The sequence below is a fragment of the Pristis pectinata genome, chromosome 19 (assembly GCF_009764475.1).
Source record: "Pristis pectinata isolate sPriPec2 chromosome 19, sPriPec2.1.pri, whole genome shotgun sequence".
NCBI classification, from domain to species: domain Eukaryota; kingdom Metazoa; phylum Chordata; class Chondrichthyes; order Rhinopristiformes; family Pristidae; genus Pristis; species Pristis pectinata.
In genome coordinates this window covers 21,133,612-21,148,448 of record NC_067423.1, presented here as the reverse complement: position 1 = coordinate 21,148,448, position 14,837 = coordinate 21,133,612, and the positions used below count along the sequence as shown (strand labels likewise).

The following is a 14,837-nucleotide window of genomic DNA, read 5'->3' as shown; positions in this document are numbered from 1 at the left end:
GTTGTACTTGTGTAGGAAGTCTCCATCCATTCCAATCCCACAGCTGTCTCAATTATAGTTCCTCCTACCCTGCCCCCTATAAGAATGACATTCCATTTTCATTGTTTCTCTATATCTGTCATATAAAAAGTTGTCATTGAAGCTAATATACGTGCCTCTAATCTGTCTTTTTTACCCCGAATTGTGGTTCCCTTCTACCACAGTTGGCAGAGCCCTTGACCACATCTCTATTTCATCTCTGCTCTTACCCCTTCTCCTATAGAGCACAAGGACAGAGTTCTCCTATTCCTCACTTCCCACCTCACCTATCTCCACGTTCAACAGACCATGCTTCACAATCTCTGCTACCTTCACTGAGATTTCACCATCAGACACGCATCGCCTTCACTTTCAGCATTCCAAAGGAACCATTAACTTTGCGACTCACTGGCCAGTTCCCATGTCAGCCAGTTCCTATGTCCACCAACTACTTCCCTTTTCACAACACTCTCTCATGTAACCCCAAAGATGCAACATTCCCTTTTATTTCTTCCTTTTCCACCATTCTGGAAATTAAATAACCCTTCCAAATGAAAAAGTAATTCAGTTACACATTGTTCAATTTAGTTGTAATGGTTTTGTGGATCACAATGCATTCCCTCTATACTGGAGAAACCAAATGTAGATGGGATGCAGAGCAGCAGCATCATCATTGGGGCCATCCCCTTGATTTCTGCTGCCTGTCACTTCAATTCTCCATTCTATTATGACCAACGTGACTGTGACCTCCTAAAATACGAGACCCAAGTCTGAGGAACTGGGCCTCATTTACTGTTCGGCCATCTAGCAGGTTTCTGGACTCAACATTGAATTCAGCAGCTGGGGATAATTTGCTTTTTTTTATTTCCATCAGAAATGAGCAGTTCTGCTACAAGCCATCCATCTGTAGTATTTACTCAGGACTTTTTTTCTCCGCTCAACTAATATAGCCTGATCCGTTAGGTATTCCTTACAGCTCTGCACCTCTCAGCTTCCACGTTCCTTTGTTTTTCTCTAACTACCCTCATCATTTAATCAGCAAGATTACTTCAACAACTTATCCCCACAACAACCCTTGCCTCACCGTATCAGATTTTTCTCATGTCTCAACTTTCCCTCTCCCAACCTCTGCAGATTACATTTGTCTCGTTTTTCTTTTTTTTCTAATTCTAATAAAGAGTCTTCTCTTCGAAATGCTAACTCTGTTCCTCTTTGAACAAATGCTGCCTGACTTCAATGCTTCAAGTATTTTGTTTTTATTTCAGCCTTGCAACGTTTCAACAAAGAATGATCTCAAATGAAGCCAGATGAGGTACCAGTTTACCAAAAATATTAAAGCAGCAATCAACAAAAATAATTTAATACCAAAAGCATGGTTATGGCAACAATTTTGTTTTAGATATGAACACTCATTTTAAATGGAAAATGCTCACACACAATACAAACCAGTAATTTTACTTTATACATTTAGTCAAACATCAACAAACAATCAGTTTAAAAGCTTAGGTGATCCTCTTCCACAAAAGTTAGGAATCCTGCCATAAATCTCTCAGGCACAGGATATCCTGATACAATTTCTAACTTTTTGCCCAACAATTGTAATCAGTATTTTGGCTCATCTATGTGATTGCATAGATTTACTTCCAGACCCAATCTTGCACGCAATCAATGCCACTTTTGGACAACACCAAGACCTGCCTTAATGTGTTTGTTTGTTGTCAGTTAAGCTCACTTTGTTCAGTTTGCCATTACGTTGTAATTTCCATCATCAAGTTAGTCACAGTATCTTTATGGTTTCATGCCCACACACTATTTTAGTAAATAAGTCAAGGAAGTAAAGCACAAACATATTAAGTGCAAGTACAGTGCATTTTACCAATACAAAAATGGTGCACATGCTCACCCATTGTGAATCTTAGCATCGAGTTCAAGATGCCTTTTACTTACTTTAAAATGCAATTAGTCATACCTAATTCTTCACTAGTCACGTGGGTAGTATATTGGACAATTCTATATTAACAGAAGGTTGATCAGAATCTCGGATTTTTCTTTATTGATTATATTTGTAGATCAGTAGTTATTGCACAAATTGTGTCAGATCATTTTTGTTAGAGATATAACAACATTTTTAGAAGCAAGATTGTGAGAGTAATTCATTTTCTTTAAGGAAAGATGTGCAACACAATCCCACTCCAAACCATTCTGAACGAAGCTATGCCTGGAAGAGGTTGCCATTAAGGGTCATCATAGTCTAGAAACTGGCTGGGGCAGACCAGAATGCATCAGCACTCTGCATATCAATAATGGCCCTTTTATATCCCTTAGAGGAGTCTTGTGGACCAGAAGAAACTATTCAATGATGTGCATTGACACTATTGTGTACTAAATTATTATAAACCCTTGAGATGATTCCAACATCTTGGTTTCAATTTCTGCTGCACGCTGCATCCTCATCCCTATGCATTCCCTATAATGCCTCAAAGTTCAATAAATTGAGGAAAGCAAAAGTCTCCTCATTCAGCCTGACCTCAACAAGTTAACTGAATATCATTTGAACTTGAGCAAGCTCTTTTGGTCCTATGTGCTAAAAATGCAACATCAATCAAGATGCTTGGAGAGGCCCACAAAATTCACAACTCATAAATAATAAGATATAGAAGACTATAAAATGTCTTGAATGCCTTATTCACAGATAAAAAAGTGGCATTGTAGCAATACATTTCATTATTCTTGTAGCAACTATCTTGGGTTCAACTATCAGAATAAAATCATGATATTTGTTCTGCATCAATCATAAAGAAGTGTCAGAGACACCAACTGACAATAATTAATAATCAGTTATTACCTTAATCCTACAAAAATATTTAATGATCAAAGATGCACATTCCTTAAGTGAAGTAAATACTTACATTTTTCAGCCACTAAATTTAAGGTACTGGGTGGATGCTCTCGGGCAATAGACACCGGTGATATTTTTCTTGCTGAAGGGGCTTCGTTTTGTATGGTTGCAGTAACAATGGCACTTGTTAAAATACTGGTAACATTTTTAGGTATTGTGTTCCCAACATCTATCTCCTCTGGCTCAGAGTCATCAGAATGGAGTGGATTAGTAAAACTGAGAGGTGGATCGTTTACATTGGTGTCCATTACTACATGCGCATGTATCTTTTTCAATGATTGCTCTGCTGGTAGAGCAGCTGCTTTAGAAGAATGGTATTGATTGTTGTACAATTTATCACCCGTGGAATTCTTGCTAAAAGATGGGGTACATTCGTTGCTTGGCTTGTTCCACATGGCATGAGCTCTCTCTTTAAGTGGTAACTGAATTGGTCTCAGGGCAACATCAGAATTCTTGTCTTCCTGAGCAGCATCAGATTGTTGCAGGACTTCTGAATTTACTGAAGCTTGTCCACAGCTTGCTTCCACTGATTTACTTGTTTGCTCCATCTCAACTGCTGATGTGGATTTCACTTTATTTGATGGCAATCTATTAAGAGCACTGTTGGTATCAGGTGAGGATACTTCAAAGCTTTTAGGTCCTTCTTGGAGTGGTATCTTCTTTATTTCAATACTAAGTTTTCTTTCCAACTTTTTCTCTATAGGTTCAATGTGTGCAGCACAATTTTCAATTTGCTTAAAGGTATCCCCAGGTTTGTTGTAGTTTTCATTGAGGTCTGTGGGTGGCGGTGGTGTATATGAGTGCACAACTGGCTTGGGATGGTATCGGTCATTATCCTGCCACACAGTGGTAACAGCTGGATAAGCAGATGGTGGAGAAGGAGTGAGGATGGGTGGTACAGGTTGGGGCTCTGGAGGCTGCAAGATTTCTTCTTTAGCATCTCCTTCTACCAGGCAACTAAAGGAATTATTGGTTAGGAATGATGAGAAAGACAGGGAGGAAACAAAAAGGAAAAGGTTAGACAGTAGCACTATTTACAAAACAAAAATGGCAATAAATAAAACATTAATTAAAACAAAAACAAACATGAAAACAGTAAATAAATTTAACTTCACATTTTATTGTGAGTGTGCATTTCAAAGATGGTATTTTGTCATTTACTCAGTAGATGGCAGACAAACCACAGAGTGAAATTAAAAACATTTTGCCATTAAAGATACTGACTACTTAGTTACAGCTGTTTATTAGTACAGCAGTGGACACTTTCTTTTGCAAGAGGGGATGGAGTGACAAACCTAATCATTTCCACCTGTGTGATCGAATCCCTGAACTTCCAGAAAATTCCTGGATGCTGTTATTCTGACCATGCACCAATGCAGAATTTATGAACTTCCTGCAGTTTCCCAGCCCTAGATTAATCTGCTACAAAGTTAGCAATATTTTTTATTTTAATGGACTGGAACATGGAGTTTTCAGGTTATATTTACATTAGTAATTTAATGCACTTAATTAACTAATATAATCATTTTAGTCGTTGTATTTAATCATTTTAATATTTTCTAGTGTGTTTTTAATAAGTACTGTTAAATTTTCAACATCCAAAATCTTCTAAACAGTCTGATAACCAGAAAGCCTTGACTCCTTGTCAAAGCACTTCTTGGAGCAGGGCTTACCATTTATATCCAGAAAGCCAAGTCCATATGCAGCCCTGAGAAGCAGCAAGCTCTGGGAGCAAGTTATCATTGCAGGCAAAAGCTGACAGTGTAGCAATGAATGGGGGCAGTGTAGCGACTCACCATCCGAGCAAGCAAACCGGCTCGGCGGTCGGGTCGCGCATCGGAGAGCAACATGGCATTGGACCTTCGTCCTCCCCGAGCAACGGAGAGAACCCGTGCACGGGAAAAGTTTGATGACGTAGCGCATATGTAATTTCCGTTTTTTGGTGGGCGGGAACCTAATGTTCGAACAGGCCTTCCTCGAACAACTACCCAACGACATTCACCTGCTGTTGGCCGACACCGATTTCAGCAACCCACGTGAGGTAGCTGCCCGGGCAGATGTTCTGTGGAAGGCCAAACGTGAGACCGGGTCGTCCGTCGGCCAAATCGCCAGACCGCAGGCCCAACGCCTACCTAAACCAGTCCCAGCAACCGAGTGACCACACCCCAGAAACACAGACGACGACACTGGCGACCAGCTGTGTTTCTACCATCAGAGGTGGGGCACGGAGGCCCGATGCTGCCCACCCTGCAAGTTTCAGGGAAACGCCAGGGCCAGCCGCTGCTGATGGCTATGACGGCTGGCCACCAACACAGCCTCCTATTCGTTTGGGAGGAGCAGTCCGGGCATCATTTCCTCATCGATACTGGAGCAGAGGTCAGTATTTTGCCCCCGACCGGCCGTGACACTTGTAACAGGCAACAAGATCCTGTACTCAATGCCGCAAACGGCACAACGATACGGACTTTCGGTATCTGTACACTTCAATTACAATTCAGCGGCAGCCGTTTTACCTGGAACTTTACCCTTGCTGCTGTCGCCTGGCTACTCCTGGGAGCTGATTTCCTTCGGGCCCACAGCCTGTTAGTCGACCTGGAAGGGAAGCAGCTAGTGCACTCCAGAACTTTCCAAACCTACCCCCTGGGAGAAGCCAGCCTACCAGCCCCGCGCCTGGACTCAGTTTCCCTGTCTGGCAACGAGTTCACCAAGCTCCTAGCTGAGTTCCCATTGGTTTTGGCATCTCAGTTTACAAATTCGATGCCCAAACACGGGGTGCGGCATCACATCATTACCACAGGGCCACCCCTTCATGCCCACGCACAACGACTACCTCCAGACAAGCTCCACCTGGCAAAGGAAGAGTTCCACCACATGGAGGAGCTGGGGATCGTTCGCAGGTCAGACAGCCCTTGGGCCTACCCCCTGCACATGGTCCCCAAAGCCACTGGCGGCTGGAGGTCCTGCGGCGACTACCACAGGCTGAATGATGCCACCACCCCGGACCACTACCCCATCCCTCACATCCAGGACTTGGCAGCGAACCTACACAGGGCCTACATCTTCTCCAAGGTGGACCTCATCCAGGGATACCACCAATTCCCAGTCCACCCTGACGACGTCCCCAAAACTGCACTCATCACTCCATTCAGCCTCTTCAAATGCGTTCAGCCTTAAGAACGCCGCGCAGACTTTCCAGCAGCTGATGGACGCAGTAGGCCGAGACCTGGACTTCAGGTTCATTTACTTAGATGACATACTAATCGCCAGCCGTGACCACCAAGAACACCTTTCCCACCTCTGCCAACTGTACTCCCGTCTCCGTGATTTCGGCCTCACTATCAACCCGGCCAAGTGCCAATTTGGACTTGACTATCGATTTCCCTGGTCACAGAATCACCAGCGAAGGAGCAACACCCCTACCCACCAACATAGATGCTATCCGCCATTTTGCCCGTCCCAACACGGTCAAAGGCCTGCAGGAATTCCTGGGGATGGTCAACTTTTACCATCGGTTCATCCCTGCAGCAGCCCATATCATGCGCCCTTTGTTCTCGCTGATGTCTGGCAAGGACATCGCCTGGAACAATAAGGCCGTGGCTGCCTTCGTGAAGGTCAAGGACGCCCTGGCAGACGCCGCGATGCTGGTACACCCTAGGACAGACGTCCCAACTGCCCTCACGGTGGACGCATCCAACACCGCGGTCGGTGGGGTACTGGAACAACTAATCGAAGGCCATTGGCAACCCTTGGCGTTTTTCAGCAGGCACCTTAGACCACCCGAACTGAAATCCAGCGCTTTTGATTGGGAACTTCTAGCGCTGTACCTCGCGGGCCAGCATTTCCGGTACTTTTTAAGGCAGGCAGGCCTTTCACCGCTTTCACTGACCATAAGCCTTTGTCCTTCGCCTTCTCCAAGGTCTCCAATCCCTGGTCAGCTCGTCAGCAGCGACATTTGTCGTACATTTCTGAATTCACGACGGATATCCAACATGTCTCCGGAAAGGACAATGTCATTGCTGACGTGCTTTCCAGACTGACCATCCACAGCCTGTCCGTGGGTGTAGACTACGCGGCCCTGGCTGACACACAGCAAGCCGACGACGAGCTGCCTAGCTACAGAACCGCAGTCTCGGGCCTGCAGCTCCAAGATTTCTTAGTCGGTCCAGATCAGCAGACCCTCCTTTACGACGTCACAACAGGTCAACCCCGCCCTGCAGTTCCTGCAGCCTGGCAGAAACGCATTTTCGACTCAGTACATGGGTTGGCACACCTGTCCATCAGATCAACTGTTCGACTGGTCGCCAGCAAGTTCGTCTGGCACGGCCTGCGCAAACAGGTCAGTGAGTGGGCCAGGACTTGTCCGCACTGCCAGACATCAAAAATCCAATGACACACCAAGGTCACGCCACAGCAGTTCCAGCCTACCCGTAGAAGGTTCAACCACATCCACGTTGACCTCGTTGGTCCTCTGCCAGTTTCAAGAAGAACCCGGTACCTCCTTACCATCGTGGACCGGTTCACGAGGTGGCCAGAGGCGACCGCTCTATCCGACATCACGACTGATTCCTGCGCCCAGGCGCTGCTCACAACGTGGATCTCGCGTTTTGGTGTTCCGGCCCACATCACTTCAGACAGGGGCGCCCAGTTTACCTCCAGCTTAGGGTCTGCATTAGCGAATATGCTAGGGACACAGCTGCACACCACCATGGCCTATCACCCTCAAACGGGTTGGTGGTACGTTTCCACCGCCACCTGAAATCAGCCCTGATGGTCCGCCTGAAAGGTCCTAACTAGGTCGACGAACTGCCTTGGGTCCTGCTCGGCATACGCACTGGCCCCAAGGAAGATCTCCATGCTTCGTCAGCTGAACTCGTGTACGGTGCGCCCCTGGTCGTCCCAGGAGATTTCATACCCGCCTCTCAGGGGCAAGAGGAACAACCCGCGGCAGTCCTGGAAAGACTGCGCGAGAGGCTCGGCAGCTTGGCACCGATTCCCACTTCGCGGCATGGTCAAGCCCCATCCTGAGAGCCCAAGGAACTACGAGACTAAGTTCGTTTTCGTTCGCAGGGGCACACCCCGGGCACTGTTGCAACGACCATATGAGGGGCCGTTCCAGGTCATCAGAAATAATGGGTCCACCTTTATTTTGGACACTGGGGGCAAGGAAGAGGTCTTCACGACGGACTGCCTCAAACCAGCCCATTTAAATCTACAACAACCGGTTGAGGTCCCAACACTGCGACGCAGAGGCCGACCTCCTAAGCAATGGCTAGCACGGCCCGCGAACCTTGGGGACCATATCGCCAGTTCTTTGGGGGTGGGGGGGGGGGGGGGGGGGGGGGGGTGGGGGGGACCTTGTGTAGCAACTCACTGTCCAAGCAAGCGAACCGGCTCGGCAGTTGGGTCGCACGTCAGAGCCCAAGATGGCGTTGGGCCTTCGTCTTCCCCAAGCGACGGGGAGAACCCACACGCGGGAAAAGTTTGGTGACATAGCGCATACGTCATTTCCGTTTTTGGTGGGCAGGAACTGTTCCTCTTAAAAGGCCTGCGCAAGGCGGGAAAATAAATCAGTTTTGTTCTGCAGCCCACTGACTAGTGTCTTGCTTTCACATCGCGTTAGCAGCCGCTACAGCAGCTTACTCAGAGGTGGATTGGATCAAAGCAAGCCATCCTGACGTTCGATGTGGCATCTGAGCAGTTGTGCACCTCTGAGCAGATCAGTGATTTTTCATCCAGAGTTTGAAGAGTTTGAAGATTTGCAGACTCAAACCAAATTATACAAATGCACAATGCATTGAGAATGCAATACAACATTTCTTAAAGTATTTGGCAATTATCACCTCATACAATTCATTGATTTCTTGCCAATTCTTTAAATATCCAAGAACAAATCAGTTATTTTATGAATCGGAACTTCCGTACACTTATTTTTCATGAAAACCGATGGACCTGTGCTGTTCTACAAAGTAAAAATAACAGTTCACTTCCACAGTGGTGTGACAGGATTACTACAATATTCAAGCCCTCCTGCTGCACAAACCACATTAGTGTACAATTTTCATAATTTCTCTGCAACAACAAAGCAGCAATACATAAAAGAAAACAGCTTTTCAACCACAATGGACCATAATAGAGATAACATTCCAAGTTATCAATTAAATAGCATACTCTTAATCACGTAGATATAAACAAATAAATCTTTGTCTAATATCCAATTATTGATTTCTAGCAAAAGATAGGAAACAATTGCACTCAAATCTTATGCAACTTCACTTTATGAAACCCATTTTGGCAACCCGCCCCCCCCCCCCCCTCCAACCACAAAACATTATGGCCATTTGGGTTACAGAATAAAACCCACCCTCACAGATTTTGATTGAAGTAAATAAACAAGCTATTTTTGCAATTTTGCATCAATGATGCAGCTTCACGTTACAGAAAATCGCGATACAGACTGTTTTCTAGGAACAAACCCCCCCCTTCCCCCATAATGCAAAGGTCACTTGTATTCAAAACTTAGGATGAAGTATGGGCTAAGCACTTCAATTTAAGTCTTTTGGGATTTATGCTTTTTACATTGACTGATCTTCAAAAAGTTATTTAATTTTTTCCAATTACTTTTTGTATTAAATGGAAGTAGTTGTGATTTTAATTGATCAAGGAATTGATTTAATTGATCATTGTCACTTTCATAGTCAAACCAGATGGTTTCACCAAATGGAAGGAAAATTAAACTACTGAGTGTCCATATACACAGCAGCTTTGTGAACAAGTTAGTATGAGACTAAAAGATGGCAAAAAAAAAATTTAAAATAAAGGGCAAGCAAGACAAGAGATCAGAAGTTATTCCCATAACCAAAGCAAAACAAACGAAGTAAACTTCAGCTGATCTCCAGACCCAAATGCAAAAAGCCAGGGAAAACTATGATATGTATTTTAATGAAAGTACCACTGTAATGCAAATTAGCCAAATTAAAAGCATCAACTTTGTTTTCAAGAATGCAAAGTAACAGATCACCATACCAAGCCAAAAACGAGAAGTGCCGATTTCACATTTTAAAGTCCTATCAGATGCTTTTCTCAAGCTTGTATACAAAAGTCAGCAAATATGGTTACTTCCTATAAACTAAAGCATGGGCTACTCTACAAAATCTGCTGGGATAACTCATTCATAGCAAAGGAATACCACATATTTAGTGTTTGAATTTATAGGCGAGCTTTCCATTCAGCAAACTATTTGCTATTTCTATATCAGAATGAAATGAAATAACCTAACATGAACAAAAATCAAACACCCTGAAACCAAACCAGAAATGCTCAGATTATATCAGCATCTATAAAAAAAAGGCTAAAGATTTTTAAGATAAGCAAAAATATCCTAAAAATGGAAAAGGTAAATACAAATACTGAGGATGGAAAGAGAATTAAATACTGAATCCCTTAATGAATGCTAAGCACAAAAATAAGTCTCATGGTGGTTGACTTTTTCTTGGTAATTTAGTAATATACTAATTGTTAATTTGGAATCATGTGAATATTTGTACTTATCACATTGTTCAGAGGTTTAGTCAAAAATCACAACTAATCAAGGTGTTAAATTTCCAAAACATTCTCTTTATCAATACCAAGACAGAGCCTCTTCTCTTTGGAAACCAATTTGCCAGTATTTACAGATCACTCACTAAATGCACTCCACTTACAAAAGCTGCATTCAAGACCACAGAAATACAACATGAATTAACTATTTTTTTAACTTTAAATGAAGTCCTGTGCACTTGGACCATCAATAAACATAGCCATTGAGGAAAAGCAAATATCTTTACTGGCTTCTTTAGTGAAGGCCAGAAGTGTCAAATCTCTCATCCTATGTTGACAGAAGCTATTTACAAGCTGGTACTTTTGGGGGGAAGAAAAAAATCAGATAATTTATATTTCAGTATCTAATACACTGGAAAAAAAATGAATGAGGAAAAAGATGTTAAGTAGCTTTAGACACAATTATAAAATCAAAAGTGTGGTCAATATACAGAAGTAATTTTAAGTGTATTCAGCTGATAAACAAACAGAAAATTAAAGTCACCCGAGAGCTTGTCAAAATTACACAATGACCAACCCAAAGCTGTTCATCAATGCAACTGCCTGAAGGTACTCATACGGAAAACATAGCTATCAAAATGCTTTCAATAAGACGTGTTAATACCAATTTAACATCAGAAAGTATTTTGCAGAGCTATTTGATTAATGGAACAAGAAACTTGTTCTTGTTTTCTTCTCCTGTCCCTTCCAAATTTCTTTGCATTTTAAAGCTGGTTTTATCCTCAACTATTCTTGGTTCTAATGAAAAGTCAATAGCTTGAAGCACAATGGCAAATCAGAGATCCACAATGGATGACAGATACACTCATAACTGAGTCACTTCAAATTGGAAATTGTACTGGAGCCATCCCTTAGCCATGCAACTTCTGCATTGCTCAGTTTTGATCTTCACGGACTGCAATACAGCAATGCAAACTTCTATGTTCTTTTGTCTGTCTCACTCTCCAATTGCTCCCATTCATTCATTGACCAGATAAGTTCATTTGCAGTTTATCCCCATGGTCACCCTGGTTTTACCCTGCAGACATCCCCCTCCCTCCTTGCAGCTTAACAAGCCTTTGTCTCCTTCCCAGTTCTGACGAAAGGTCTTTGACCTGAAACGTTAACTGTTTCTCTTCCCACAGATATGGCCTGACCTGATGAGTATTTCCAGCATTTTGTTTTTATTTATTTGATTTGTCAGTTTAAATGTCTTCATTAGTTTCTAAGTGTGTACACAAATGTGGTTTCATTGTACCTGTGCATACAGGGGTAATGAAAATTGCACTTTTAGAATTTTCATTGTACTTCTGCATATGACAATAAACTCAACCCCAACTTCTCTGATTCATTAACTTGAATTTGGTTTTATTAGGTTTGATAGCCAGTATGTGCAACCTCACCACTGTCAAAACTGTCCTTGTTGCCCAGGTAGCCACCTGTATTGGGAAAGGCCCTCTACATTGCCAATGTGTCAGGAGCCAAAGAAAACTGTGACCTGGACCGTTCTCGAAAAGTAGCATGTTCAAAATCACAAGTGACCAACAAACACAGCAGTGATAAATCTGTTTTTTTTTTACTGCACTATGTTTTTGTAATTTATAGTCTTTTAATGTCTTCGCACTGTACTGCTGCCGCAAAACATCATACAAGTCAGTGATAATAAATCTGATTCTGCTCCATGGATGCTGCAATATCTGAGATGCTGAACATTTCTAGCATTTTCTGTTCCTTCTCCCCTGCCCTCCCCCACTATCACCATTGCCACTGTCCTCCCCTATCCCCCACTATCACCATTGCCACTGTCCTCCCCTATCCCCCACTATCACCATTGCCACTGTCCTCCCCTATCCCCCACCATCACCATTGCCACTGTCCTCCCCTATCCCCCACTATCACCATTGCCACTGTCCTCCCCTATCCCCCACTATCACCATTGCCACTGTCCTCCCCTATCCCCCACTATCACCATTGCCACTGTCCTCCCCTATCCCCCACTATCACCATTGTCACTGTGATCCCGCCCACTATCACCATTGCCACTGTCCTCCCCTATCCCCCACTATCACCATTGTCACTGTCCTCTTCCCCCACCCCACAGGGTAATTTGCAAGGAAATAAGCTCTCTTGATGACTCAGTTGACAAAGACAGAATGGTCAAGTTTTAGAGAGTAGAATGTGAATAGTTTGATTCTCAGTTTGTGCATACCCAACCCATATCAAAAACAATGGAGACGTTAGCTAATATTCTACTGATCACAATAGCAATTCCTAATGGAAAAGTCCTAATGGAAAATGTTGATGTTCAGCTACCAAATTACTCTTCTTTTAGATAGCTGCTTCAATACTTTTGATTTACCAAAGGTAAAAAAGATATGCCTAAGAAAGAACATCTGCAAATATCATTGCCTTCAAGAGAAGAGAAAATTTGAAATAAAAAGTCCAAGATTTGACATGCCTTTAATACAAAGGGTTTGTATTTAATTAATTAAAACCATTTAAGTCAGCTGCACCTAGCATATAGTTCAAAAATACTAGCATCAGTTGATCAATGAAGTGAACAGTTATCAAACCTCAAACAATTCATTAGCTGTGAAGACCTTCTGTGGTAAACCAAAGACTTGACAGGACAAAAATAACAGTTCTCTTTTACACTTGGTTCAGAATTTTAAGCTCTAGCATAAATTCAATACTTGGAAGGGAAATGCACACAAGAAGTTAATAGTAGCAGGAGTGAGGTGTTTCTCCACATACATAGAGTCAGAGTACCACAGCCCAAAAACAGGCCCTTCAGCCCATCTAGTCCATGCTAACCTGATCTTCTGCCTAGTCCCTTCTACCTGCACCCAAGACCATATCCCTCCAAACCCCTTCCATTCATGTACCTATCCAAACTTCTCTTAAATGTTACAATTGAACCTGCATCTACCACTTCCACTGGCAGCTTGTTTCACACTCAATACACCTTCTTCTTCACTAAGAGGGTGGTGTATGTAAAAAAAAAATTAAGAGTTTCTGTGAATGTAACCAGTGGAATAGCTAAGCAGAACCAGATCTCATGTATTTGGATTTTCGGATACCTGCTCTATTATTCAATAAAATCATGCTGATATGATTCTGTCCTCAACTCTATTTTCCTGCCCAATATCCAGACCCTCATTTCCACTAGAATCCAAAAATCTACCAACCTCAGCCTTAAAAACTAATGATTCAGCATCAAACACCTTCTGTGATGGAGAACTCCCAAGATTAAGAAAACTCCAAGCTATGAATCCAAATTTCAGCTTTAAGTGTCCAATGCCTTATTCTAAGACTATACCCCACCCCCCACAAATAGGGAACTATCTTCTGAGAATCCATCCCATCAAGCAACCCTAGTACAAGATCCCTTCTTATTCTTCTGAACTCGAGATTATGGACTTGATCTCAATCTGCATGATCATTCCTCAAAAGACAACTCCTTTTATTCTAGACTTGAGCTAGTGAACATTCTCTGCACTGGCAACAAGAATATCCTTCTTTAAGTGAGACCAAAACTGTATGCCGTATTCCACATGCTGGCTCACCAGACCTGACAGTTGCAACAAGACTTCCTTATGATTATACTCCATTCCCCTTGCAATGAAGGCCAACATTTCATTTGCTTTCCTAATTACTTACACCATTGTGCTCCTTTGCAGATACCTACATCTCCCCAACCACTAATATTTGAAGAACAAAACTGATAAGGGTAGAACCTGAGATCTAGCAAAAGAAGAAAAAAAGAAAGCTTCTTTAAAAATAAAAATTAATGTGAGCCCTTTACGGACTGATAAAGGAGATATTACACAAATATTGTGTGTCTGTCTTCACAGGAGACACTGAAACTCCACAGGAAATAATGCAGAAAAATGGGTCAAGAGAAACGAGTTACTGTTGGAAACAGACATTTAAAAAAATTAATAGGATTAAAGGCTGATAAATCCTCAGGCTGTGATGACCTGAAAAAGTTTTTGAAAAGATAGCAATGGAGATATTGGATGCACCAGTTGTTTCCTTCCAAGAATTCTATAGGTTCTCGAATAGTTGCCACAGAACAGAAGGTAACAAATGTAAGCCCTTTATTTAAGAAAGGAGAGAGAGAGAGAAAATGGGGAACAACAGACTAGTTAACCTAACATCAGAGTGGGGAAAATGCTGGAATCTATTAAACAAATGGTAACAGGGCAATTAGAAAATAACTGCAAGATCAAGCAGCATAAATGTGGATTTATGGAGGGAAGATTATGTAAAAATGTTGAGTTTCTGAGATCGTAATCAGCAGAATAGACAAGGGGAACCAAATCTCATGTACTTGGATTTTCAG

The 14,837-nt window shown here is 42.7% G+C and overlaps 1 protein-coding gene across 3 annotated transcripts in view; it reads right to left on the bottom strand.

Moving 5' to 3' along the window:
• The window catches only part of LOC127580461 (tyrosine-protein phosphatase non-receptor type 12-like), a 105,534-nt gene that overhangs the window by 16,901 nt on the left and 73,796 nt on the right, over positions 1-14,837 (bottom strand). For all 3 annotated transcript variants that reach the window (XM_052033961.1, XM_052033959.1, XM_052033960.1), the window contains exon 13: positions 2,928-3,874. In XM_052033961.1, coding sequence (XP_051889921.1) covers positions 2,928-3,874 — 947 coding nt within the window. The remainder of the gene's footprint in view (positions 1-2,927; positions 3,875-14,837) is intronic.